Below are 16758 nucleotides of genomic sequence, written 5' to 3' on the forward strand. Positions count from 1 at the left end.
GGCTCCAGGAGAAAACCCATGTGTACAGAGGGAGAATGCACAAATTCTACGGAGAGTATGATGAATATAGGATTCAGATCCCTGCAGTTGTAAGGTACACCATGTCATCAATTTTAAATATTTAAAATATAAAATATTTATTATTGTGTGCCACTTCTTTTTTTTAATTATGATTTTTAGTGGTATAAAAATACTTTGGTTATGTGGACTGCTTCCGCTAAAATCCTAACAGAAGATGACACTGAAGTAAGATCAAACAAAAATGTTTATAAAGGTTTACTTGTTCAGTTTGTTAGATACCATGATTCTTTCTATCACCTGAGTGGTAGTATTCACTAAAATCGGCAAGTTCACACCTGTAACCAATCTGCACATTCTATTTTAACTCGTGGTCTGAATTTGACAATCAAACTTTATGTTCTAATACAGAGAAATGGTGCAGACAGGATAGGAACAAGTGAACAAACAAATGAAAACAAAAGACTAATCCATACCAAAGTCAAAACCAGAAAGTCAAAACTATATGTTGTTAATCTTAATAGTAGAACAAAAATCAAAGTCAAAAAGCAAAGTGCTAGTATGACCAAGAATTGGAGCACAATGGGGCCAAAGGAGTACTTTATGTCTAACAGATTCAGGTACACAGAGCTTATTATTAGTAATGTTTTGTGGAAATTCAAAATTCTCCAAGGCCATAGTAATTAAAAAATCAAGTAATCAGGACTATTCAGGGCAGTAACGGGTAATTTGTTTTCAGTAGCAAAAAGAATTTTGATTCTGAAATAGTCTTGTCATTATCATATTGTCAGGTTAGAACATCTGCCTTCTTGTGTTTATCCCAAGCATGATGCAAAATTACAACTATTAAAATTAACGCCCATCTGGCTTGGCATGAGTTTACAAGCTTGTCTATCTTAAAATAAATTCTTCCTTTTGGTATAAATAATGATTGTTCTGGCCCCTCCAACCAATAGCACCCCCTCCAACCAGTAGTATTTTTTTCCAATAATTCTTAATTTCTTACATCATTATTTTGTTTAGTGTAGCTAATTTTTTTTTTAAATAGAAGACACAAGGACATAGTTTCCCTGTATATTAAACAGTGAGAAGTCAAGCAAAATAATGCCTTTTATTGCAAAAAAAAAGCAACATGCAAGCTTTCACGGCAACTCAGGCCCCTTCTTCAGGCAAGATGTAATATACACTGCTCACAAAAATTAAAGGAACACTTTTTTTATTGGGCCTGGCATGAAATCAATTAAACCTGTCTGATAATTTTCTGGTTGGTTTAGCAGCTGAGGTCATTGTTAATCACTTTCAGCTGTATTGGTGTTCATGGACTTAACGACAGGTGCACTAAAGTGGCAACAATTAGAAAACCCTCAAAACAGGACTGGTTTTACATGTGGAGGTCATTTCAAGTTTCTCCCTCTTGATCTTTTTTGGCTGGTTTTCCACTCGTGTTAGTTTTGGCTTGAGTAATTATCACTACTGGCAGTATGAGGTGATTCCTTAACCCTACAGAAGTTGCACAGGTTGTCCAACTTCTCCAGGATGGCACATCCACACGTGCTGCAGCAAGAAGGTTTAATGTGTCTCCCAGCACAATCTCCAGAACATGGAGGAGATTTCAGGAGACTGGCTGTTATTCTCGGAGAGCTGGACAGGGCCGTAGAAGGTCCTCAACCCATCAGCAGGACCGATACCTGCTCCTTTGTGCAAGGCGGAACAGGCTGAGCACTGCTCGTGCCCTACAGAATGACCTCCAGAGGGCCACTGGTGTGAATGTCTCTACCCAAACAATCAGGAACAGACTTCATGAAGATGGCCTGAGGGCCCGACGTCCTGTAGTGGGCCCTGTGCTCACTGCCCAGCACCGTGGAGCTTGACTGGCATTTGCTCAAGAACACCAGAATTGGCAAGTCCGCCACTGGCCCTGTACTTTTACAGACGAGCAGGTTCACCCTGAGCAGCTGTGATAGACGTGAAAGAGTCTGGAGAAGAACGATGTGCTGCCTGCAACGTCGTTCAACATGACAGGTTTGGTGGTGGGTCAGTGATGGTCTGGGGAGGCATATCCATGGAGGGACGCACAGACATCTACTGCGTAGGAAATGGTGCTCTGACTGCCATAAGGCATCGAGATGAAATCCTTGAACCCATTGTCAGACCCTACGCTGGTGCAGTAGGTCCTGGTTTCCTCCTAATGCACGACAATGCCCGGCCTCATGTGGCAAGAGTATGCAGGCAGTACCTGGAGGATGAAGGAATTGAAACAATTGAATGGCCTTCACGATCCCCTGACTTAAACCCAATAGAACATCTGTGGGACATTATGTTTCGGTCCATTAGGCGCCGCCAGGTTGCTCCTCAGACTGTACAACAGCTCAGGGATGCCCTCATACAGATCTGGGAGGAAATGCCACAAGACACCATCCGTCGTCTCATTAGGAGCATGCCCCGACATTGTCAAGCATGCATACAAGCTCGTGGGGCCACACAAGATACTGAAAAGCATTTTGAGTAGCAGAAATTAAGTTTTTGAAAAAATGGACTAGCCTGCCACATCTTCATTTCACTCTGATTTTAGGGTGTCTACACAATTGAGCCCTCTGTAGGCAGAAAACTTTTATTTCCATTAAAAGACTTGGCATCCTTTTGTTCCTAAGACATTGCCCTGTCGTTATTTGTATAGATATCCAACTTCATATTGAGATCTGATGTATCTAATGTGTTTCTTTAAAGTGTTCCTTTAATTTTTGTGAGCAGTATATATTGTGTATGTTTATCAAAAATACTTGTAGCAGCTACTTCAATACTGGAAGCATCAACCTCTTAATTTAAATAGCAGTGTGGAGTCTGGGTGATTAAGGTTAAGAGGAGATATAAACATGGATTTAGCTTGTTGAAGAAATCTTGTGTGTCCAGATAAATTTAAATGAAGATTTTTTAGTAAGTGTGGATAGTTGTGAATATATTTCCAATAATTCATGATAAACTTAATTTTTACTTATATTTGCAAAGGGTTCTCTGGAAAATGACAATGTGATAACACATTTCTCTGGTTTGACAAACAGCCATGCTCAAACTTAATATAACAAGTGTGTTGGTCTACATCATTAGAAGAAATCAATAGGTCATCAATATAAACTAGTAAATAAACTCCCAACATTTCTTGAAATATGCCATTTTTAAATGACTGGAAAACTTGCTAGTCCATATGGCATGACAAGAGATTCATAGTGTCTGATTGCTGTATTTGAATGCTGTTTTCCTTTCATCAACCTGGTGAATTCATGCATGATTATAATCACTCCTTACATCCATTTTGGTTAAAATAGTGGGACCAGTGTTTTGATTTAGCAAAGAGGAAAATAATGAAAGTGGATAATTATTCACAACCATTAGCTTATTTAATGACTTATAATCAATACAGGGCCACAAAGTGCCATCCTTTTTGTAATGAGAAAAGAATGTAGCCCCCAAAAGGACTACTGAATGGTCTAATAATAATAATAAAAATGTTCAGATTGTTTAAGATTTGGATTCAGGTAGACTAGATAGAGGTGGATCGGGTAATAAATCAATAGAATATGGGAGGTTTGGGGCAACTCTAACGAATTCTGTTTACTAAATACCTTTCTCTATTCTTCAAATTGTGAAAGTATGGTGTGAAACCTGTGACATGAGTGACCAAAATGTTTTGTCCACAGTTCTCAACACAAAATTCATTGTAATATATTCTTTAGTTTTCCAAATGTTCACAGGTACATAACATTTTATTCACAGAATCTAAAATATGTTCGGGAGTAGGGGATTCAATTATATAAAATTGTATTTCTTTCAAATGTTGACATCCAGTCTGAAGAGATCCTACTGTTGTTATAGTATCTAAAATTCCTTCAACAATACAAACATCATTTACAGCTGGGATTTGTAATTGCATTGTTAAAGAGATTTCTGTTGTATATAATTGCTCTATCAAACTAGAACTAATACAATTTTAGGTGACTCTGGAGTCAACTAATGGCAGAAAATCAAAAGACTGGCCACTACAGACAGATACAGTTAAACGTTTTTTGCCAATGATAAACCAGTTTGACCAGTTTCCTGTATCCATGCACATAACAATAATATCACCATTTTCAATACGTTAATGCAGTTTATGTTGAATTGCCATGACCATCCACAATAAAAACAAAGGTCTTTTATTGTATTTGTCATTCTTTGACACTTATTCTACAGTATATAATATACCTTTCCTTTCTGTTATTACTATATCTTTTTTACACTTGTTCATATCAAGCTCACTCTTATTTTCTACTTTATGCTCGCTTATTACATAAGAGGAGAAAGTATTTATCTTTTTAACCAAATTATATTCTCCATCCTGATTCTTTCTATCACCTGAGTGGTAGTATTCACTAAACTCTGCAAGTGCTTCTGCTCACTACGGACCTGTACCAAATCTGAACATTCTATGTTTATCTCTCAGTCTGAATCTAAAGATCAAAGTTTATGTTCTGACACAGAGAAATGGAGCAGACAGGATAGGAACAAGTGGACAAACAAATGAAAACAAAAGACTAAGCCATGCCAAAGTCAAAACCAGAGAGTCAAAAATATTGTCATCGATCATAATAGTAGAACAAAAATCAAAGTCAAAAAGGAAAGTTTTAGGAATTATTTGCCTGAAATTAATCAGAGCTATACAGAGCTTTTAAAAGTATTCGCAAATGTTGACAGTGAGTCCCTCATGATATCGACTTATATTACATTGCTTCCTTGATATCAGATGAAGTGTCTTCTACTGACATGCCCCCTAGCAATGGGAACATGCATCATGGTGACGGTTAGACAAAATATCATTGTGGAAGACTCAAAACATAATGGGATACACAATTAGCAAGGCTTAAACAAAGTTACAATAGAAAAACAAAGAGGCAGATGCATTATCTGTATTTGAAAAGCACAGAAAAAATATACAAGCAGCAAAAACAATTTTGGAGATGCACAAAAACGTATAAAATCTACAAGTTAAGAAATGTTACCATTTTGATTGATTTTTTTTTTTTTTATAATTGATACTACATCTCCTACATTTATGTTTTCAATCAGTCTTGTTACACATCCTAACCTAAAAAAATTGCACAGTTATTTTCTCAGAGAACCTGATATGAAAAAAATGGCTGAAACATATGGAGGGCTCAGAAGTGTTGGAAGAGACCCAGCTTGTTTGTCTGGAGTAGAATTAATGAATTCTAAATTCTAAAAAAAAAAACCAACAACTTTGCATTCTTCCTTGAAGAGAAACTGAGTTATGGAGGGGGTTAGGAATCACATTCAAGCTTACTGCCAGCTGTTCAGGGTACCATTAAATTCTTACTTGGATAAGTGACCACTGTGCAACATGCATCCACTGTCCCGTGCTGCGTCCAAGGTGTAATAATATTGACTCTGCTTTCATTCACAGAAAACAACTACTCTGATAGCCCTTCAACTGAACTACATTCTCAAATATCATACTGCCACAACAATGGCTGTCATGGTGTAAGACACAGTTGGTCACAGTTGCCAGTTGTTTCATAAATTAAGATGTCCATCACCTATCTATCTTTTTATGCAAGCATAAAGTACATTGTTCTTCCTTCCAAAAAGAGAATGCCGGAGAGCACATAGTAGCCATTTCATCCACCTAAAGACAGTGGCGCCCAAGGTGTAATAATATTGGCTCTGCTTTCATTCACAGATAACAACTACACTGATAGCCCTTAAACTGAACTACATTCTCAAATATCATACTGCCACAACAATGGCTGTCATGGTGTAAGACACAGTTGGTCACAGTTGCCAGTTGTTTCATAAATTAAGATGTTGCCATCATCTATCTATCTTTTTATGCAAGCATACAGTACATTGTTCTTCCTTCCAAAAAGAGAATGCCTGAGAGCACATGGTAGCCATTTCATCCACCTAAAGACAGTGGCAGATGACAAAATTTCAGGACAGATAGCAACTCTAACTTAACGACTGCAAGTTGCTAATCTCATTTCCTTGAGGTTCTCCGATTACACAATTAGGACAAATTACATGACTCTGTGATGACTTTTCATCACTATTTCAAATTTCCAGAGTATTACTAGTTCTAAGCATTCTGAGAGCCAATTAACATGCTGTCTAAAAGAGACAGTGTCTAAGCTGTACAAATGTACTGGTATTACAAGTTCAGCCACAGTCTCAGCCCTTTCATTTTCCATTCTGATGTGGCCTCTCCTATATGAGTGGTCCAAACACCCATTTTTCTTCTTTCTGCATGATATTAATCAATTTGAAGTAACTATGAATCTCAACCTGTGACACAAATAAACAATGGTGTTTTCCCAATATGATCAGTGTAGGGCATTCCCAAAACATATGACCTGGCAAAACAGGTGCTCAATGACATTATTCAGATTTTGGGTGCTATCTCAGATAAATGTGTATAATGTATCATTTTCTGAACAGTGTGATGAGGGTTGTATGTTGTTAATGGCTGAGTTTCATTCAGTATTTGGAATTCTAATTAAAAATCTTACTTAGGATCATCTAATAATAAACATTTAGAATAAATTGTCAGTCTAGAAATGCTAGCTACTCTATATTATCATCGTTGAGAGTAGCTTTTTCATTTTTTTTTTTTACAATCAAGGAGTTTATGCATCACTGTCTGTCTTATCAGCTAGAGTCTATGGATGTTGATTTAAGAAGGCTTAATTCAGTTTGTTTGAGCATTTTGACATCTCATGAATACTTACCATGCACCTAATACCTTTGTTCTGATATCACGACTGTCCTGTTGTTCAGTGGCTAGCATTACTGACTCAAAGCTCCGGTGACCATTTTTGAAGTTTGCAACTGTGCCCATTCTTATTTTCTCTCTCCAGGTTCTTTCAACATCCCTAACATAATGTATGGTAAATTATTTGGCAGGTCTAAACTGACTCTATATGAGCAAGTGTGTTCTGTGATGGATTGCCATCCTATAAAGGTTTATGCCTGCATTACAAGTTCCCCTAGTATATTTTACAATATTTGCTTAACTCTTTATAAAAGGAAATTATGTACAACCCCAATTCCAAAAATGTTGGGACATTAAACATAAATAAAAGCAGAATGGAATGATTTGCAAATCTCATAAACCCATATTTTATTCACAATAGAACATCGAAAGCATAGCAAATGTTACTATTTCATTAAAAATATTAGCTCATTTTGAATTTAATGGCAGCAACACAGGTCAGAAAAGTTTGAACAGAACCACGTTCTCCACTGTAAAGCATCCCCTCTTCTTTTAACAGTAGTCCATAAATGTCTGGGAACTGAACAGACCAGTTGCTGGACTTTGGGGACAGGATTGTTGTGTGATATAGGATTCTAGTTGCTCAACAGTCCTGGGTCTTCTTTGTCATCTTTTTCGTTACATGATGTGGCAAATGTTTTTAATTTGTGAAAGATGTGGACGGTAGGCAAGCCAGTTCAGCACCCCGACTGTTCTATGAAGCCTTGCTGTTGTAATAGATGCAGTATGCAGTTTAGCATTGTCTTGTTGAAATTTGCAAGGCCTACCCTGAAAAAGATATTATCTAGATGGGAGCATATGTTGTTCTCAAACCTGAATATACCTTTCAGCATTGATGGTGCCTTTCTTGATGCCAACACCAATTCCACAGGCACTAATGCACCCCCATACCATCAGAGATGCAGGCTTTTGAACTGAGTGCTAATGACAAGCCAGATGGTCCCTCTCTTCTTTCATCCGGAGGACATGGAATCCATGATTTCCAAAAAGAATTTCAAATTTCGGTTTGTCTCACCACAGAACAGCTTTCCACTTTGCCTCAGTTCATTTTAAATGAGTTTTGGCCAAGAGAAGACAGCATTTTTTTTTTCTGGATGATATTCACATATGGCTTCTTCTTTGCATGATAGAGCTTTAACCTGCATTTGTTGATGGCATGGCGAACTGTGTTCACAGAAAGTGATTTCTGGAAATATTTCTGAGCCCATCCAGTGGTTTACATAACAGAGTAATGCCTATTTTTAATGCAGTGCCTCCTGAAGGCCTGAAGATCACTGACATTCAATATTGATTTTTGGCCTTGTCCCTTGCACACAGAGATTTCTCCAAATTCTCAGAATCTTTTGATACAGTGGAACCTCGGTTTGCGAGCATAATTCGTTCTGGAAACGTGCTCGCAATCCAAAACACTCGTATATCAAAGCAAATTTCCCCATAAGAAATAATGGAAATTCAGATGATTCGTTCCACAACCCAAAACTATTCATATAAAAAGGATTAATACAAAATATAAAGTAAAATACATAATACAAATTAACCTGCAATTTACATTTAAAAAGAATCATGGCTGGTGTGAGTTTCTAAACTCATGTGGAATTCCACCCAACGGGATGACACGCTGAAGAGTGTCCCAAAGCAATCGCAGTCTCCCAGCGCTGTAGCAGTTCGCCATATAAGCGCATCCAAAAAGATCAAGGAACATTATAAAGATCCCGCTGCAATAAATAACAGCGCTGTTACTGTTTCAAACTGAATAAACTGGTGTTTATTCAGCTGGTGTTAAAGTACTGAGACTCAGCTTCGTGTTTTGGGGAGCAAGATGAGGACTCGCACTTCACAGCGCACACACACACAGTCACAATGCTGTAGTAAACAGAGAGAGGCGCTGGGCGAGCGAGATAAGAAGAGAGAGAGAAGCGCTGGGCGAGCAAGATAAGGAGAGAGAGAGAAAAAGACGCACTGGGCGAGCGAGCGAGATAAGGAGATAGAGAAAAAGACGCGATGAGCGAGCAAGATAAGGAGAGAGAGAGAAAAAGACGCACTGGGCGAGAGCGTGTGATAAGGAGAGAGAGAGAAAAAGACGCGCTGAGCGAGCGAGCGAGATAAGGAGAGAGAGAGAACCACCATCAGCTCAGTTGTGATCACATGACGCTCAGCAGACAAAGTGTATCCATACTACTCGTATTGCAAGACATCGCTCGTTTATCAAGTCAAAATTTATTAAAAATTTTTGCTCATCTTGCAAAACACTCGTAAACCAAGTTACTCGTAAACCGAGGTTCCACTGTATTATGTTTTGTAGATGATGGCATATTCAAAGTCTTTGCAATTTTACATTGAGGAACATTCTGAAATTGTTCCACAATTTATAGACAGTTTTTTGCAGATTGGTGAACCTCTGCCCATCTTTATGTCTGAGAGACTCTACCACTCTAAGATGTTCTTTTTGTGCCCAATCATATTACTGACTTGTTGCCAATATGTCTAATTAATTGTGAAATGTCCTCCAGCAGTTTCATTTTAGTGCCACTTACTTTTCCAGCCTTTTGTTACCACTGTTATAACTGTTTTCTGAGACATGTTACTGCCATCAAATCCAAAATGAGCTAATATTTTTCATGAAATAGTAAAATGTCTCATTTGCAACCTCTTATATGCTTTCTATGTTCTATTGTGAATAAAATATGGGTTTATGAGATTTGCAAATCATTGCACTCTGGTTTTATTTACGTATTACACAGTGTCTCAACTTTTTTGAAATTGGGGTTGCACATAATTCTTTATCATTTTTTACAATAATTTGTTGAGTAATTGGCTGTTGATGGGCAGTTTCTGTTCATATTTTTGATATTTATATTGTTAATGTATAATACTGTTCAGTATGACATTAAGTGCTGTCAGGGATACAAACCATGACATTTACTCCAAACCTTGAACATTAGCCTGTGAATGTCTTCAAATGGCGCATGTACTAGAGACAATGGGTCGCCTCCTTTATCTTAAAAAAAAGAAAAACACTAAAAAAAGAGAAAACAAAAGAAAAAACACCAAATAAAAAGACATTATGGTTTATTTGATGAGTAAGAAGCAGTACAATGTAGGAAAGGATAATGGACTTTAAAACTCAAAGGTTCCTCTTCAGATCCCCATCACTGACTCGCTGGGTGACTTTCAAGAAGACACTTAATGTATGTCCTCCGTGTGTTGCCCACAAAAATTATACATACAGTAATCAAATGTAATGTTTAGTGACCTTGTAAGTCACTGTGTGTAAAGATATTTGGCAAATATATAATAATAATAATTCAGAGTACAGTGGAACCTCTTCACGAACGTCTCAGAACACATACAAATCGGTTTACGACCAAAAAGTTTGTCAAACTTTCGCATCTGTTCACGACCACACACTCGGTATATGAACAAGCCAGATTCCCTTTCGGTTTGTGCGCGCTGATGATTTTCGCACGTGTTCAGTCTCTCCCTGTGCAGCGAGCGAGAGAGAGAGAGAGAGACACACACACACACACGTGCGACAGAGACACACACAGAGAGAGAGAGAGACGGCTGGACGCATAAGGCCGAGAAGGCAGTTAAAGAATGCACCGGGATTGTTTTTAAAGAGACCGATTGGAGCATTGTTTTAGCCTCGTTGTATTTAATGAAGACTTTTTTCTATTGGATTTTAACCTCCACTTCACTTCTGTTTACAGCGAAGTTCGTAGCGCTATAGTGCAAACTCTTGCAGTGTTAGTTTTCTCTGTTGTTCAAGGTTTTCTCAGTGTTATTCAAAGTTTTTACATTTAGTTTACTGTTACGCTGTGCATTCTATGGTATAATTAACTATATTTGTGCTTAAAAATCATTAAAAAAATATTTACATACAGTTCATATGGTCTGGAACGGATTAATTGTATTTACATACAATCCTATGGGGGAAATGACTTCGGTTCACAACCAAATCAGTTTAAGACCAGAGTCTTGGAACGAATTATGGTCGTGAACCGAGGTTCCACTGTGTGTCCTATAGAAAAATGGGTAAAAATAGGTATGAATTGATGAACAACAGCTGGTAACTTTCTTTAACTATTACAAAATAATGAAAACTGGATCGAACAATTCTCCTGTAAGTCTTCTTTTGAAGCCCCAATATGATCAATGTATACAAAACCAGATTAAAGTTGAAGTGAGTGTGCTCTGCTCCCACTTCAAATTGCGCTTTTAATCCTAACATGTCATTGTTTTGCAATGTCCCTTTTCATCTCCATCTGTGAAAGTCAGAAACAATAGGGAATTCCTTAACAAAAGTGAAATAACCAGCATTTCCACAAAAAAAAACTGTATTTGCATCAATTTAAGATCTTAATATTGAATTTACATTGATTAGCCACAACATTAAAACCACCTGATTAATATTGTGTAGGTCACCCTAATGTTCTGACCCATCAAAGCATGGACTCCATAAGATCTATGAAGGTGTCCTGTAGTATTGGGCACCAAAACTTTAGCAACAGATCCTTTAATTCTTGTATATTGTGATGTGGGGCCTCCATGGATCAGACTCATTTCTGCCCCACATTCCACAGATGCTTGTTTGGATTAAGATCTCAGGAATTTGGAGACCAAGTCAACATCTTGAACACTTTTTCATGTTCCTCAAACTGTTCCAGAACAATTTTTACTGTCTGGCAGGGCATATTATCCTGCTGAAAGAGGCCACTGCCCATGAAGGGGTGTATATGGTCTGGAAAAATCTTTATGTAGATGGTATATGCCAAAGTAATGTCCACATGAATACTAGGGCTCACAGTTTCCCAGCAGAAGATTAACCAGAACATCACACTGCTACTGCCAGCTTGCCTTCTTCCCATAGTGCATCCTGCTGCCATCTCTTCACCAGGTAAACAGTGCACATACACACCGGGCCATCCACATGATCTAAAAGAAAAATGTGATTCATTAGACCAGGACACCTTCTTGCATTGTTCCATGGTCCAATTCTGATGCTCACGTGCCTATTGCAAGCACTTTCAGTGCTGGACAGAGTTCAGCATGGGCACTCTGATCGGAGCCTTTTGGTTATCAAACTAAACACCATGTTTGGCACGCAAGGTGAATCAAGGTGTTGATGGCATCATTATGCTGTTGGGGGTGCTTCTGTGCATCTGACCCTGGAAGGCTTGTGATGGTAAAATGAATGCAACAAAATACAGGAAACTCCTGGAGAAAAACTTTATGCAGTCTGCAAGAAACCTGCACCTTGGGAGAAAATGTCTTTTCTAGCAAGAGAACAACCCCTAGCATAAAGCCGAAGATACATAGGAATAACTTAAAAACAATAACATCAATGTCCTGGAGTGGGTGAGCCAATTGAGAATATGTGGCTGGACTTGAAGAAGGCTGTTCACTTACAATTCCCATGCGACCTTAAGCAGTTTTGCAAAGATGAATGGGGGAAAATGGCAAGTGTTCAAATGTTCAAAACCTTTAAAGACCTGTGCTCACAGGCTCGAGGCTATTTAGTAAAGACTGTCTTATTTACGTGATCAATTATTTTGTAATTTATTTCGATCACATTGCAGAGCCCCTTCCATGACCCTAATCTACTTTAAGGGGGTTACAAAATGACAATTTCCAGAGATCTTTATTCATTTTGACATTAAAGAATCTTTTTTGTTGATTAATGTGAAAAAAGACAAATTATATCCATTGTGATTCAAAGTTGTAAAATAATACAATGTAAAAACTTCCAAGGAGTGAACACTCTTTATATTTTGTAATGTTGAACGGTACATAATCTGTCGCTACTTGATAGAAAACTTCTATACAGTTTTTTAGAGAAAAATTAAAAGCCTTAGTCATTTTAAAATGCTGATAGATGTAAGTTACTAACTATATACCACTGTGTTTTTTTGCAGCACAGCTCAATGGACCTGCCTTCCAGATAAATTCAGTTACAAGTGCACTGATTTCTGGGATAATCATTTTGGGTGTCATGAGTTTATGTTTCTTCATCTTTGCCCTTTCTCTCCTAAAAAGAAAGCAGCACAATAATCCAGTGCTTGCAGGGATTAGTCGGAATCCTGTTTTTAACTGATCGATGATAAATTTGTCTTTTGTTGCTTCCATTTCTAAGAATTTGAGAACATATTCTACTTGTTATTAATTGTTAGGAAAAAGGAGTACAGTAAGTCTTTCATTTCATTGCACATTGGTAGATTTAGGTAGCTGTAAATGTTGCTGTTTTTGTTTTGTGGAGAAATAAACAACCTGTGCAGATATCATTGCTAATTTCAAACAAGATAATATATTCAGTTATCCTATATTATATTTATTCAATACCTCAGCTTCATTGTTCTCATTGCAGGGTTTAGAAGGACTTGCATAATTTAATAATAATTAATTTTAGTAATAGAATATATTAATTTATGAAATGCCAAATTTGCATTTCTGCTCATTATGTCGCTGCACTTATCTCAGTTTTTAAAAAGAAATGTCTACATGCTCATATATAAATTTTAGGAATTCATTATATTATAACTAGTGGCTTCAGCGTATCAATGACTAAAGTGATTTTTTGTAATAAATCTCACGGCACATTAGCACTTCAGTATATGGTAAAATAGCATAATATTAGGCAATTATATACTGTATGAGTTTTATGAAAACTTCTGGTTTGTGACAAGGTAATCCAACAAATTAATACAAGAGAACATATTTGCAAGACAGTAGCAGTTTTACTGCAATTTAAACTCTACTGCTTTTTTGTGGTTGAAATAATTGTGTGCTAAATTTGAAATTTAGTTTTTATTTTTATGTTAAACTGTTGAGAGTCAATCAATTTGACTGTAATTGTATTTTCCATGCATATCTGAATTCCATTTTTATATGATTTGTAACTTGGTAAAGCATGTTATTTCAATATAGTAATAACTGAACACTGTATATCAAAAGCAGGCTTTCTGATTTTTTAAATTTTAGTTTTTTTTTCTAAAACCATGGTTATCATTAAAAGTGTATAATTTCTGAAGGCATTATGTTACATTTTTGAAGTTCATAAATGGTGGCTTCCCATGTGATAGGAACAGGAGTTTCATTTGTGCACTGAATTGATTTAATTTTCCTTTGTTTTTGCATTTCTATTAGCAGTGCCAGTTAAGAGGCCAGCACCCATAAACCGCTAATAAAATGCTTCACAGAGCAATGAATGCATCTGCAAGAACAGTTTATAAAGCATGTAATTTCATTATATTAACAACTGAATAGTGTATCGTAAAAGCAGGCTCTGGGAGAGAATACGCGTACCTGTTAATGGTGTGAGGACATCTGTGGAAGTAATGCTCTTTTGAAGCTGAAGACGTTTCTTCCATGAGTGCATTGACAAAGCACATGCAGATTCTTCTCAGGACAGCAACTTCATCTAAAACAGCATCCCTATTCTGAACTTTTATACTTTGATTTTATTTGTATATGGCAAACAATTGTCTTTATAAAGCATTCATTATTTCAGGAAAGTGAGACTAATTAATATTGTTCCGAAATAAACACATCCTATGTAATGCTATATCATTTAGCTACAAGTTTTGTGATATGCCACAGATCTCTCTTCATGTAAGTTTATTGCGGCCTACAGCTTTTGTCATATTTCAGTCTATGACTCTGAAAGGACACAATAATAAAAATGTTACTCAGGAATGGTGATCATTCCTGGATGTCTTCCCTATCATGTTTCAGAGTCATTATTTCATGATTGCTTTCTTTACATGCAAAATGGAAAACCTAAAATAATATCACGCACCATGAATGAAATTATTCCCTCCATGAAAAAGAATCATTCAAAGCTTATAGTGTGACCTCAGTGATTAACATGTAAGAAAATGTATGTGTGTCAAAAAAAATTTAGGTGTATTCAGGAGCTTGGTTAACTGATATGAAAGTTGGAGCACTTTACATTTCTTTGGTTATGTTATCAAAGAGCCACTTATCACATTTTTGTTTATTAAATATTTTTGTAACGATGAGTCACATTTAAAAATAGCAGTGATAATAAAATGTAATTATATGCATTAGTATTAAATACATGCTTGTTAACAGTACATTACAATGTCATGTAGTTAAAAACACACAAATTGGCTTATGGTGGCCCAATAGCTTGTGTACAGAAGTGATGTGAAAATGGCATCGACTGGCGAGCTGTTAATAGTTATATGGGAAGTCTGAGACCATTTGTAGTTTTTTTTTTTTTTATATATAACAAAAGGGATCCCAAAAACATAAAACCCCCAATAACCACCCAACAATTATTTACTGTACTAAATATAATCCTTTTTTTACTCAATCTTGGTAATAATGCCACACTACTCAGTTAAACAAACTAGAAGCCAAGTCATACTGCGTGAACAATAAAGTGAAATTACCAAAAGAAAATCACTATAAAAAATAAATGAACAATCTACAGTATGTATATAAAATTCTTTTCGCGTTTGAAATGGAAATTACGTATGACCATGCGAAACAGAAATTACGTATTGACATATTATAATACAGGATCTAATCACTTCGTTTGTGGACACCATTTTTATGTTGTCTTTATGAATTGTTAATTTTTGTGTGAGAGTTATTTTACTGATATTGAAAAGAAGTTAACACAAACACGGTGATCTATCCCATAGAAGTGCGCCCCGCGTCACCCTCTCCCAGGCCTCCTCTTTGGACTCCAACACTGACCCTTTCTCCGCCAGGCACATTCTGACAGAGAGGTTTTATTTATTCATCCACGTGACGGTCGCGGAAACTGCCACATTATAACTTTTTTTTAATTGGCAGTACTTGATAGTAGAAGAGATGAGGAAAACAGCTTTGCGTCTTTCTACTTTTTAACTGCGCCGAGCTGTAAACAATGTGAAGACTACACCGCCATCAGCGGTGAGGGGTTGTGAGAACAAAGTGGACACTCGGGAAGCGTGGAATGTTGGGCTGCTCTGCCGGGTCGAGAGCTTTGCAGTTTCGGGCAGCTTCCTCTCTTCTCGCACTGTTTGTGACACTTCCAGTGCGCTGTCAGCTCCTGGGAGAGTGGAAATCTTTGCGAATGAGTGTGTGATTGGCGCCATCGAAGCAAAAGTCTCTTTGTAAATTGCGCTGCACGACTACTTACTGTCCCTTACGGTGTGTTCAGGTCACTAAAACCCCGCAACATTTAAGGTTGCTTTTGTGGTAAATTCTTTTAAGAAGATGGAGGGTTTACATCTAAGAAGATGTACTGACCTCTTCATGTTAAGTTTTGGACTTCTGAATTGTTTGGAATTTCTGCCTGTTAATGACGGAGGGCAGCGTCCACATTTCTCAGAATATTTTTTTTCTTAAATCACAGGCATGTAGTGCAAGGTTGTCAGGCAGAAATTTGCAGGGTCACATAGAAAATGTAATTTCTACACCACAGTTGTCGTGTAGCACCTTTCACAAGGGATGTGCTACCGAGAGATGATCCAAATACATTTAAGCTGCTGTTAGTGCTACTTACCTGTTGTGTTATAGCGCCTTTAAAATGCACTTTACCTGAAAGCACTCCAGTACTACTCAATGTATCTTTACTTCTTACATGTTAATGTTTTACTGTTTAATAATTTATATACTACATTTTACATTTTTCCCTTGCACTTAGTGAACGAAGCCACTGGGTAATCAGCTAGTACTATCATACAATCACAATCAATATTATTCCAGGAAAGGTGAAAAGCACATGAAATAAGTTCCCCATCTAGCCATTAATATTAGTTAAGACATAATAATGCAATTAAACTATCCAAATTACTAAAAAGGATCTGATTTATTGTATAATGGGAACACCAAAGGTAAAAATTGGTTATAAGTTGCACCTTTGGTTAATTTTTTTGCCTCTCTGGCCCATGATAAAATTAATTTTG

At 36.9% G+C, this 16758-nt stretch overlaps 1 protein-coding gene across 1 annotated transcript in view; it reads left to right on the forward strand.

Annotated features, from left to right (window-relative positions):
* The window catches only part of zpld1a (zona pellucida-like domain containing 1a), a 71629-nt gene extending 58652 nt beyond the window's left edge, over positions 1–12977 (forward strand). Inside the window, exon 10 of the mRNA XM_039744425.1 lies at positions 12754–12977. Coding sequence (XP_039600359.1) covers positions 12754–12932 — 179 coding nt within the window. The 3' untranslated portion in view covers positions 12933–12977. The remainder of the gene's footprint in view (positions 1–12753) is intronic.
* Positions 12978–16758: the final 3781 nt, after the last annotated feature.

This window comes from Polypterus senegalus, chromosome 2 (genome assembly GCF_016835505.1).
Source record: "Polypterus senegalus isolate Bchr_013 chromosome 2, ASM1683550v1, whole genome shotgun sequence".
In the NCBI taxonomy this organism is placed as follows: domain Eukaryota; kingdom Metazoa; phylum Chordata; class Cladistia; order Polypteriformes; family Polypteridae; genus Polypterus; species Polypterus senegalus.